The 12,554-nt window shown below is 42.6% G+C and overlaps 1 protein-coding gene across 1 annotated transcript in view; it reads left to right on the top strand.

Moving 5' to 3' along the window:
* Positions 1 to 9,015, top strand: part of FAM171A1 (family with sequence similarity 171, member A1) — a 219,730-nt gene extending 210,715 nt beyond the window's left edge. Inside the window, exons 6-8 of the mRNA XM_006872604.1 lie at positions 3,313 to 3,429; positions 6,610 to 6,724; positions 7,317 to 9,015. Of these exons, the coding sequence (XP_006872666.1) occupies positions 3,313 to 3,429; positions 6,610 to 6,724; positions 7,317 to 9,015 (1,931 nt within the window). The remainder of the gene's footprint in view (positions 1 to 3,312; positions 3,430 to 6,609; positions 6,725 to 7,316) is intronic.
* The last annotated feature ends 3,539 nt before the right edge of the window (positions 9,016 to 12,554 follow it).

The following is a 12,554-nucleotide window of genomic DNA, read 5'->3' as shown; positions in this document are numbered from 1 at the left end:
ACAGTCACTTCCTGACTGATAGAGAAATCCAGTATTGCTATTGTGGAAGAGTGTGTGTGGGAGTGGGTATGGTATGTATGTAAATCATGAGCTGAACAATATGGGAGGGGGAGAGGCGGAGGAAGGAGCCGAAGTAGTCGCCAAAAATCCACCTTCAACCTTGACAGAAACTGTCTTACTCAACAGAAACACATTAAACCCTTTGCCTGTCATTAAGTTGATTCCGACTCATAGCAACATAGGACCGTGTGGAATTGTCCCATGGAGTTTCCAAGACTGTCAGTCTTTACAGGAGCAGACTCCCACATATATCTCCTGCGGAGTGGCTAATGGGTTCCAACAGGTGACCTTTTACTTATCAGCTTAGCACTTAACCACTGTGCCACCAGGATTCCTTCTACCCAATATGTTGCTTTTATTAAGTGCTGTTGAGTTGGTTCCAACGCATAGCGTCCCTGCATAGGGTTTCTGAGGATCAGCTGGTGAGTTTGAACTGCTGACCTTGTGGTTCGCAGCCCAGTGCTGATACTACAGAGCCACATCAGGACTCCTTACCCAATCAAGATACCCCTTTATTTCTTAATGAGTCAAAATTCTTGTGCTTATTTATCTTTAGTGGTGGTGGTGGTTGTGTGCCATGGAGTCGGTTCCGACTCATAGTGAACCTGTGTAGGATTTCTGAGGCTGTAAATCTTTACAAGAGCAGAAAGCTTCATCTTTCTCTCATGGAGCAGGTAGTAGATTTGGCAGTCCAACTCTTATCCACTACATTACCAGAGCTCCTTGTATCTCCAGTTAACTAGTTAAGTGTCGTGGAGGCTGTTCTGACACAGAGCAACCTTGCATAGTGTTTCCGAGGCACAACTGATGAGTTTGTACTGCCAACCTTGAGATGCAAACCTACTTACCAGTCCGGTGCTTATCCTACAGTGCCACACTAGGACTATGCTACTTAAGATACAGGAGCCCTGGTGTGGCGCCACTCCTGTATCTTAAGTAGCATAGTCCTAGTGTGGCACTGTAGGATAAGCACTGGACCGCAAGTAAGTAGTTCAAATTCACTCACTCCTCAGACATCCTCTACCGGTCACTGTGAGTCAGAAGCTCTTAGTGACTTGACAGCACTTAGCAACAACATTAGTTTCTAAGCAGTCTCCAGTTGGTATTCTTCGAGAAATGGATCCTAATTGGACCTCCTTCTTCCCACACTCATTTGAGAAACCCTCTAACTTGCACTGAAATTGTCTAGAGTGAAAGAGATCGTGCCTGTTGCACTGGAGGGTCAGAGCTTGCAAGCTCATGTAACAGCCCAACATCTCCCACCTCCCCCTTTGTTTAGCTACCGTTAGAGCAGAGGAAGGAGGTGCTGCATTACCAGGGGCACCTTTCCACCCACTGCATTTGAATGTTGCTATAGCAACTGACAGGCCCTAGAAGCAGCCCAAGTATTGTTTCCTTCTTCAGGAGAAAAGAAACATCTACTGTTGCCACCTCAATAATCTGTGTGTACCGGAAAGGCAAGGATTTGGAGACCTGAGGGAGGACCATTAAGTGCACAGTGGAGCCTTGTGGGGCTTGAGTGCCACAGTGTGACACATGCAGCCATTCCAGGTGGTGTGGATGGTTGTAAGGGTAATCTCCACCTTGCAGAAGGATCCCAGGCGGCTAGAGCCAGAGCAGAGGTGACTGTGTGTGTGTGTGGCTGCTGGCTGGATGCTTGCTGGTCAGGGTGGGCGGGCGTGGGGGCGCTGTCTGAGGGTTTAACTCTCCCTTGCCATCACTGACAGCTGCCCCTGGTGCAGCCCAGCCATTCTCTTCCGGTGAGCCAGGTAAGTGGTGTTCAAGTATAAGACTTCCATTTGGGGGATTGTGAAACAGCTCAGCAACCTAGGATAAATTAATCCTCCTCGATGGGTCTGCTCCTAAAATCTTTGCAGCAGTGAAAAGAGAAAAAAAAGTAATCAAAAGCTAGAAGGCGTTTAGGAAATGCAGCAGAATAGAAAGGAAGCAGCTACGGCCCCGAGGCCACACAGACATCAATTCCGGCCTCAGCTATGGAAAAGTTCATAGAATGAACGGTCTTCAATTTCCTGATCTAAAATGGGAAATGACTTCCTCCTCTGTAAGGTCCTTGTAATGTACCCTGGTAGTGCAACAGTTAAGTGCTCTGTCGCTAACCAAACAAGTTGGCAGTTCAAACCCATCAGCCACTCCTCAGGGAAAGATGTGTCATTTGGCTTCCCGGAAGAGTACAGCCTCAGAAACCCTGTGGGGCAGTTTTCCTCTGAAGTTTGGTGTCCCTATTGAGTTGGAGTTGACTGGAGATCACGTAGCAAGGAAGTGAGAGTTATGAAAAATGTACAGAGATACATCATTTGGTCATACTTCACTTTATTATGTTTCTTACAAATGGTCTTGGCACCATTTTTTTCAACAGCATGAACTCACTTCAAGTCACTATGTGACATTTTGGTCATTCTAACAACATTTCAAACTGTTTCATAATGCTATTGCACACCTAATAAACTGCAGTCTAATGTAAACGTGACTTTTGTATGCACTGGGCAACCAAAATAGTCATGTGACTCGTTTTCTTGCAACAGTCCCTTGATTGCGGTGATCTGGAACCGAACCTGCAGTATCTCTGAGACATACTTTATGTAGGCCATGTGTCTCATGACCCAGCACATAGCAGGTGCTCATGTTAAATACTCATTTTGAGGTAACTACTACAAATAAGGAAGAGCAGAAACTTTGACAATGCCTATTTGCCAGCATTAGAACCAGCTGGTAAATTCTTAAAAATACTTACGTAATCTGAACCCACTGGATCAGAATTGGAAAGAAATGGAATCTATGTTTGTAAGAAAATGTCCCTAAGCAATGCTGTCTGTGATGTAGCTAGTCTGTGGCTCATGATAGGAATTTTGCTTATATGTTTGCAGATAAATCGGAATCAGCACGAGTTTCCACCCGCTTTTCCACTGCCACCAATGCCTTCCATGCCTTATTTATTCTACTTCTAAACTCGAAAGATTTCTGCTAAAATAATCTGTGCTTGGAAGGAGGGATGTTTGATAATGTTGCTAAAAAGCAGTTTCATTGGGAAGACAAGAAAAATTGAAGTTGTTCAACTTTTCCATGATGGAAAGTTGAAAGAAATCTCTGCAGAAAAAGCTGTGTGCAGTCCCTAGATGACACGTGGACCATTTTAACAACTTCACAGTACATTTCAGGTGGCGTTTATGCGATGAAGCCTTACATTCAATGTGGAGCATGCATTTAGCTGATGTACTTTTCTGTATCCCCCAGGAACGTGGCTCAAGAGTGGCCTGGGACTCGTGCATCAGGAGGGCAGCCAGCTGACGTGGACCTACATTGCCCCACAATTGGGGTACTGGGTGGCAGCCATGTCCCCTCCCAACCCAGGTAACATGGAGCCAACACTCATGAAAATGGCGATGATTGCTTTCTTTGTGAGTTCAGGCTAAGCGTGCTTGGTAAGCTTGGTAAGCAGGGAGATGTATTCAAAAATTGGTTGAAAGTCTTAAAAAAAACATATGATGAAAATAAAGCATATCATGGGTAGGAAAATTCTGGATGAAACATTCCCTTCTAGGATAAGAATAATGTCTAGAAAATAGTCTTGTCTCTGTTTTGCTTATTAGGCAGCTGCCATAGGAAATTATTAAAAGCCAGCAGAGATGGTGAAGACCTCCGCCCTAATTCCTGAAACAGTTGTGGCCTGGTGGAGGCGCATGTGTGAGGACAGGCACTCAGCCGAGGGACTGCAGAATGATGCAGGCATCTTCAACTTAAAAGCTCGATTTGACATTTCAAATTGTGTCTAAAAGAATATTCCTCTCCATTTAGGCTATATGAATTAACTCAGCTAAGCCAACAGGCCCTAAGGTTTCCTGTTGTTAAGTGCCGTCGAGTCGGTTCCGACCCATAGCAACCCTGAACAGGGTTTCCGAGGCTGTAAATCTTTACAGGAACAGAAAGCCTCATCTTTCTCCCGTGGAGTGGCTGGTAGTTTTGAACTGCTGACCTTGTGGTTTGCAGCCCGATTCATAACCACTACGCTACCAGAGCTCCTTAAGGTTTCCTAGTGGATATTATAAAATTGTCTTTCAAAATAATCATCTTTGGAGAATGCTTTCCAGTGATGATGGTTTCCATTGCTCAAAATGCTTCACTGTTATCATTTGACTTACTTTCATTACTGAATCTCTTCATTTATGCCCAGAGAGTACATTTGATTTTTCCGATAACACCTAAAAGTCATATTGATAAATAAAGTAGGCGATTGAAGTAAATTAAAATGTGCTATGATTAGAAGCACATCTTAATTTAGTAAATTAACCAAGAAGGTAGTTTCTAAATAGGAGTTTAGCAGTGGAAATGATCTCTGGAATTAACACTTAGACTCCCAAAGTAACTAATTGGATGGAGGCATTCTTGTTGAAAAATACGTTACATTTACATATTTCCCTATAGTGAAACTATTGATACTTCACATCTCTGTTTTCAGAGTATCTGTGGAAGACGTATACATGCGTGTACCAAGTATAGAAATGCCTCATTCTCCAAATCTCAAATATCTAGAACATGGCTGAGAGGAAGGCAGGAAGGGAAAGAAAATTTTTAAATGGCTGAAGTAGAGAGGTCACAAAGCCTAAGCATTTAAGTTAACTTTGGTTTTAGATATAGTTCCAACAGTTTTTTTGAACATAGGTGCAATCGGAGCTCCTTCACAGTAAAGGAAGAAACATACAAAGAAGTTCAACAGCATAGCCCCTGGTGGCATTTAATACATGTTGTTGTTAAGTGCCGTTGAGTAGGTTCTGACCCACAACAACCCTTTATAGAGTTTCCGAGGAGCAGCTGGTGAGCTTGAGCTGCTGACCTTATGGTTCAAACGTACTTTGCAGTCCAGCACATTAATCCACAGTGCCACATGTGTTGGTACCCTCACAGCCATCCTTTTGTTTAAAAAAATGAAGGTGGTTAGGATTTGTTTCACCACACTCTAATCTTCTAAGATTCCCAATGGGCAAAAGTTAAAAGAATGTTTTAATTACTAAAAAGTGAACGCTTTAGTTATTTAAAAATTATTTTTATTTGCACACCAAGTTTCCTGGTGACTCTAGACAAGTCATTGCCTATGTCTGTGGAGTTGTCTTTGTGTAGAAAATGGTTTCTCAAAACAGTGAAGGCAGTATGTAATGTAAATTATTTTTCCAGTTTTTGAAAACATTAGTCCCTTCCTACTTCATTAAATTTCATTCATTTTAGGGGGAATGGTATTATCTTTTGAACAGAGGCAATTTTACTATTTTCAGCAAACCTCTTTGCGTTTGTCTTGCTCTTAAATGAAGAGATCCATCTCCTTAAAATGATTTTTGAGGAAATCTGTTTCTTAGAGTATTAAAATATAAACATTTGGTTGTTTATGGTGTTTCATAATCATAGACAGGCTATTTGAAATAATGTGAAAACACATACCCTTGCCTGCCCTGTTTGGTGTCTAACTAGAACAACTGAACCCATACCAGTAAGCACCCACATATTACAATGTGGGTAAGTTTTTGCTGTGATTGCCCATCCTTTGTAGGTGACATTTAAGATAGAATCTTAGTACTGTTTGTTGAACATAAAGAGTCTTCAGCTACCTTTTAGAATTCTGTGCTATGTAGTTTAAAAAGACAGTGTTTTTATCTCTGGTAACCTTGTCTTGCAGCTAAGTTTATCAAGGTCTGAAGAGATCTGTGGCCTTGTACCAGAGGGCTTCAAAAAGTTCACAGAAAAATAGAATTAAAAAGATAATGCAATTTTTCCACAAATGTTTTAAGACCTCCTTGTGTGACTTGTTATAAAGTGCCATGGACCCTGTGTAGGGTTTCCGAGGAGCAACTGGTTGAATTGCTGACCTTGCAGTGAGTAGTCCAGTGCTGATCCTATGGCAGGACTCATCTGGCTAACCTTGAAAAGGTGTTGTAGAAGGATCTTTCCTTAAAAGAAAAGCACTGTACTACTAGTAACAACTTGACCCCATGTAATAAATTGTAGAAGTTTGTTGTTTTTTTTTAACTCATAGTAACTTATTAATTCATCCATTTAAACCGGTTCACTGAGACAAAGGACTCGCCACACAAGTAATAATGGACTGCTTAGGAAAAGTGAAAATATAATCTTGTGATTTTTTTCTTCATGTGGTATAAAATCCCTAGATATTCAGACCATTTCTCTGGATATGAAGCTTCCCACTCATTGTAATCTCAAGTATGTATCTTGTTTTAGTAAATGATCATGTATTTAGAATGCTGAACATGCTATCAAAGGAGGCTCCCATCTCACCTGGGGTGGGGGGACCCTCGCACAACTGTACTTAAGATTTGTGTGTTCTGAATGCCATGGGAATGGTCACGTTAATCACCTTTCATTGAGTCAAGTTATGGTGATGGCTGATGGCTACAAGCATGTCATTGATAGATGTCTGGCCAGCCAGCTAGTAATAATAAGAGAAAGCCGTTAAGTTCTCAGTTAACTAGTCCTCTTTGTTTAAAGGTTCTCACAATTCTAAAATGCCGTTTTATGGCCTTCTAGGTCCCGCTGTAACACAGGACATTACCACCTACCACACCGTGTTTCTTTTGGCCATTTTAGGAGGAATGACTTTCATACTTTTGGTTTTGCTGTGTCTCCTTTTGTATTATTGCAGGTAAAGTCTTACCATTTGGGCAATATCTGTTTTTAATTTAGAATCTCTTGTGCAAGCCTTGATATTGAGGTCTTTTTCTTTTCTTTTTCCACTTTGAGACCTTTTTTTTTTTTTTCACGAGAAAAATGACTAAGTTCTGAACATTTGTGATGTGAGTTACAAATGAACAGGAAATGTGAGCCATGTATATATAACATGGCTTAGAAGGGGGGTTAGGAAAAAGATGTCTGACAGGTATCCTATAGGCTCATGAAGCATTCAGAATATTCCTAAATGCTGATTAAGAGATGATATTCTCAAGGACATAGCAGAACTGTTTGGATTTTAATGTCATGTCAATTCAAGTTTGCAAGAATGTTTATTGCTAATTCTTGGCTAACCCCCTCTGATAGAATAAAGATAGAAACATTATCCCAGGACACCTTAGGATGGAAGTCCCCAGACTCTGCTCTGAATTAAAATAAGGATGAGGGTGAAAGAGTTGTAAAAGGCTCTGGTTGTTGGTTAGTTCTTGAGAATTAGGGTTTCACTTGACACTGTACTATTATGAGAATCTTTAATCTTTGGGTTTGAATTGTGTTTTGGATCACAGGAGGAAGTGTTTAAAACCTCGTCAGCACCACAGAAAACTGCAACTTCCGACAGCACTAGAGAACTCCAAGAGAGATCAGTCAACCTCCATGTCCCACATAAACTTGCTGTTTTCTCGTCGGGAGTCCGAATTCCCTGGCACGCTGTCTGTCGCCAGCCACGGCCGCCCTGATGCACCAGGCTCAAAAGAACTGATGAGTGGGATCCATTTGGAAATGATGTCTTCCAACGGAGAAGTGGATCTGCACACTCCCATGCTAAAACTCTCCTACAGTACCTCGCAAGAATTTAGCTCTCGAGAGGAACTTCTCTCTCATAAGGAAGAGGATAAAAGCCAAATCTCCTTTGATAACCTGACACCGAGTGGGACATTAGGAAAAGACTACCACAAGTCTGTGGAGATTTTCCCCTTAAAATCAAGAAAATCTATGGAAAGAGAAGGCAATGAGTCCCCCAGCAACAGTGACTACAGGAGGAGTTACAATGCAATGCTGTCACAGCCTTTATTTGAAAAGCAAGACCAAGAAGGTCAGGCATCCATTCACCACATCTCCACAGGAAGTAAACTCACCATTCAGGAGCACATATACCCCACCCCTTCATCGCCTGAAAAAGAACAACTGCTGGACCGCAGACCTACTGAATGTATGATGTCGCGATCAGTAGATCACCTCGAAAGACCGACATCTTTTCCACGGCCCGGCCAGTTGATCTGCTGCAGTTCTGTTGACCAGGTCAATGACAGCGTTTACAGAAAAGTATTACCTGCCTTGGTCATCCCTGCTCATTATATGAAATTGCCAGGGGACCATTCCTACGTCAGCCAGCCTCTAGTCGTCCCGGCTGACCAGCAACTTGAAATAGAAAGACTTCAGGCTGAGCTTTCCAATCCTCATGCAGGGATCTTCTCACACCCTTCATCTCAGATACCCGTCCAGCCATTATCCTCCCAAGCGATATCTCAGCAGCACTTGCAAGATGCAGGCACCCGAGAGTGGAGTTCCCAGAATGCATCCATGTCAGAGTCTCTCTCCATCCCAGCATCGCTCAATGATGCGGCATTAGCGCAGATGAACAGTGAGGTACAGCTTCTGACAGAAAAGGCTCTGATGGAACTCGGCGGTGGAAAGCCGCTTCCTCATCCCCGGGCATGGTTCGTCTCTCTGGACGGCAGGTCCAATGCTCATGTTAGACATTCATACATTGATCTCCAAAGAGCCGGAAGGAACGGGAGTAATGATGCCAGTTTGGATTCTGGTGTGGATATGAATGAACCAAAATCTGCCCGGAAGGGAAGAGAAGACCCTTTGTCTCTTCAGCAGAACCACCCACCTGTCCAGGAGCACCAGCAAAAAGAACCACGAGCCCCGGACAGCACCGCCTATACGCAACTTGTCTATCTGGACGACATGGACCAAAGCGGCAGCGAGTGTGGGACCACAGTCTGTACCCCTGAGGATAGTGCCCTGCGATGCTTGTTGGATGGCTCTAGTCGGAGAAGTGGTCAGTTGCCCAGCCTGCAAGAGGAGACAACAAAACGAACTGCAGAAGTCCCACTGGAGCCATCAGCCAGTCCTGAACACAGAAGATCCGCTCCTGAGGAAGACGAAGATGAAGACGACGATGACGACCAAGGAGAAGACAAGAAAAGCCCCTGGCAGAAACGAGAGGAAAGACCCCTAATGGCATTTAACATTTAGTGAGCTATCACAGAGCCACTAACTATGGAATATAAAATTGCCAAATATTCTTTCTTATTGGAAGCGCTTATTTGTGAAGGAAACTGAACGGTGGCAGCTGTGGAAAGTAGGCGTTTACTGCATTCCTGTTTGCTGTGTAGATGTTAGCAAGGAAGTAAAGTTATTACTCAGAATAAAAGATGGTTTTACTGGCTGCCACCAGTGAGGTGCTGGAAGTAGTGTGTGAATGTTGGTCCACATACTTGATGTGTCCACCTGTGCCCACCACCGAGGACGTTGAGAAGTCACAAATGATATTGCTAGGTTTTAACAATAACCTCATTTCTCCCTCAGATTATGGGAACAGATGGAATTCTTTTTGCATTGCTTGAAACCATTTTATCCTGGTAATGCTACTGTAAAGTGATGATTGAGAAGCTACGTAGGTACTCAGTGTCTCCAGGTATGCATTATCTCAAAGGAAAGCTATGCATCACTGCTTTGTAGTATTATTGTTTTGCTTAGATGCTGGCTTTGATTAAGTTTGGTTTTGGTTTCACTTATTAAAACTAAAAGTGACAATTTTATTGTAAAACTTTATTCCTTCATTTTAATCTGTTCTGCTTCTCAGTGGTTTCCTTCTGTGTCTCCCGTCCGGATAGCCTAAGGAGCCATCTCTTAACATGCAAGCCTTTTAATGGAATCGTTCTGAATTTTTTATCAGCTTAAGAATCCTTCAATTCTGGTCCCATTAAACTCCAAGTGCCTTTTTTACAGTGACAATAGACAGTCCCTCACTTTTTTTTCCCCCTCTCTTTTCTCGGAACTCCTTTAACTGAATTGCCTGGGTTTTATAAATTCATGATCTTGTACCCCTTTCCTTTAAACTGCATGTCTGCCGCCCAGTGCCCACGTGTGGTCCACATTCTCATTGCAGTTCAGTGTCTGCTCTAGTTACCATGTGTAATGTGGGTTCTGTTTAGCGAAGATAGACTAGGGGGCACTTTAGCTACACCCTTCCCTTGCTCTATCCCTTTGGCCACTTGCCAGCATTATGGTTTTATTGGCTGTTTGTATATACGGTTACGTATTAACTCGGGAATCCTATGGGCTGATCTTGCTCACCAGACATGGAGTATGGACTGAGCAATGTGACTGAATGTGACTATTACAAAAAAAAAAAAAAATCTTATGTACTATCCAAAAGTGCCAGAATGACTCTTCTGTGCATTCTCCTTAAAGAGCTGCTTGGTTATCCAAAAATGAAAATTCAAAATAAACTCTGAAGAAAAACTCTTTTGTGTTTATTTTCATGCATTCCAAGCCATTTTTTTGTCCAAAAGCTATTTGTTAAGAATTGGTTGTTGATCTCTTGAAACTCAGATTGTTGGACTTGTTTGTAAAGACTATATATAGACCACAGAAACACTTGAGGAATTTACACTGGGGTAAAGTCTTTAAGATCTACCTTGTGTTTTGTATTACTTAAGATCACAAGGTAACAGTTTGTTGTGTTTCAGGTAGAGATACCTGCACTATACAAAGAAACTGATGTTTTCTTTTGGGTTCAATATTGATTCATCTTGGAGCGGCCTCAAGATGATTTCTTTTAAAATAACCAAGAACCATCTCAGATAAAGAAGACTTAATCAAAACCATTCATGGAACTATCAGAACATAGAACAAAGTGGCAAAAATAAATGAAGTGAACCCTGGTGGCACAGTTGTTAAAGTGATCGGCAGATAGCAGAAAGGTCAGCGGTTCAAACCCGTCAGCTGCTCTGCCTGAGGAAAATGTGGCAATGTACTTCCACACAAATCGCAGTGTTAGAAATCCTATGGAGCCACTCTATCCCATAGGGTCCCTGTGAGCTGGAATCCTCTCAGTGGCGGTGGGTTGGTTTTTGTGTTTTAAATTTGTAGTAACAGCTTCCTTTATTCATGAATTCTATTTGGGCAGAAAACGAATCAAGCTGATTTTTCAAAATTATTTTAATTCTCAAATGTTGATGTTTGACATTTTACTTTTAAGAAGAAAAACGGTTATGAGATTCCCTACAGTTTTTTTGAGGCACTGTCTGGGAGTGAACATTCTCACCAGTAGGTGAACCCATCAAACTTCCACTAAGGCTCACAGATAAAACCTTTGTAGACAACTCACAAGTTGTTATTAAATGTAAGTTTCCACTCAGAGCTAAATGACTGAAGGGATGCTGGGAGGGCCTTCTGCAATGCTGCCTAATGTTGCTGCCAGGGAACTTAACTCCTTAAAGTTTTGTTTCCATATAGAACCTTGCTTAATGTGTGCTGCCTGTGAAAAGCAGAGTCCCCAGCTTAGTGCAAACCTGTTAATGTGCTTGGCTGCTAACCAAAAAGCTGGAGGTGCGAGTCTACCTAGAGGTGCCTCCGAAAAAAAGTCCTGGTCATCTCCTGAAAACTTGGTCATTGAAAACCCTAAGGAGTATAGTTCTACTGTGACACACTTGGGGTCGCCAGGAGTTGGAATTAACATCAGCTGTATTACCTCTGAAAAGTATGTTGCACGTTAACTATGTGAAGGTTGAGAGGGAGGGCCTTTCCAACTCTGGCCTCATAAAGCAGGACACACCTGGGGATGTCGTGAAAGCAGTGATCCACAAGACACAATGTGCCTCTGCCAGTTTGTCAAAAGGGACTTGGTTCCACCAAAGACAAAGCTTAACTCATTTTATAGTTGTCCAAAATGAGGCGCAAAGGTTAACAGTTTTGTCCGGTGGTCACCAGACTAGAAAAATCTGCACAGAAGATTATGACTGCACACCAAACATTTCCTCTTCCTTCTCTCTAGCCTGGTGAGAGATGTTGTTAAGTGCCGTCGAGTCGACTCCAACCCATAGCGACCCTGTATAGGGTTTTCGAGGAGCAGCTGGTGAGCTTGAACCACCGACCTGGCAGTTCAAACGGCTTTGCAGTCTGGCACATAAACCCACAGCGGCACACCAGGTGAGAGCACACCACTCAATTACGCTGTCTGAAGAATGAAAGCCATCAGAGGCACCTTACTCATGCCACCTAGTGGTCAGTTTCACATACCTAAAAGGGAGAATGCTAATAGATTTGTGCTTTTTAATCTTGGCAAGTAACATTGCAGCTCAGCTCTGCAAGGCGGGAGAAGAGGTATGTATGGGCATGATTCAGATCCTAGTTCTATCCTCTAGGTAAGGTGGCTGAGGAAAAGGGAAAGGGGACTGATATTTGTTGAGTTGCTGTGGATCAAGCACTGTACTAGGTGAACCACAAACCACAAGTTCGGTAGTTCAAACCCACCAGTTGCTCCTCAGAAACCCTATGCAGGGTCATGATGAGTCAGAACCATCTCAGTGGCACTTAACAACAACAACCCTGCAAACAATGTATAAAGAACAGTAACATCCAATTCTCAAAATCTTCCAAGGAGTTTTTGTTTTTTTTTTTTTCCGGCATCTAGCTAAAATGAGTTGCTGGTGGTACAAAAGGAGCTCTGATAGCGTAGTGGTTACGAATTGGGCTGTGAACCTCAAGGTCAGCAGTTCGAAAGTACC

Source organism: Chrysochloris asiatica, unplaced genomic scaffold (genome assembly GCF_000296735.1).
Source record: "Chrysochloris asiatica unplaced genomic scaffold, ChrAsi1.0 scaffold00206, whole genome shotgun sequence".
Classification (NCBI taxonomy): Eukaryota; Metazoa; Chordata; class Mammalia; order Afrosoricida; family Chrysochloridae; genus Chrysochloris; species Chrysochloris asiatica.
This window is presented reverse-complemented; position numbering and strand designations above follow the sequence as displayed.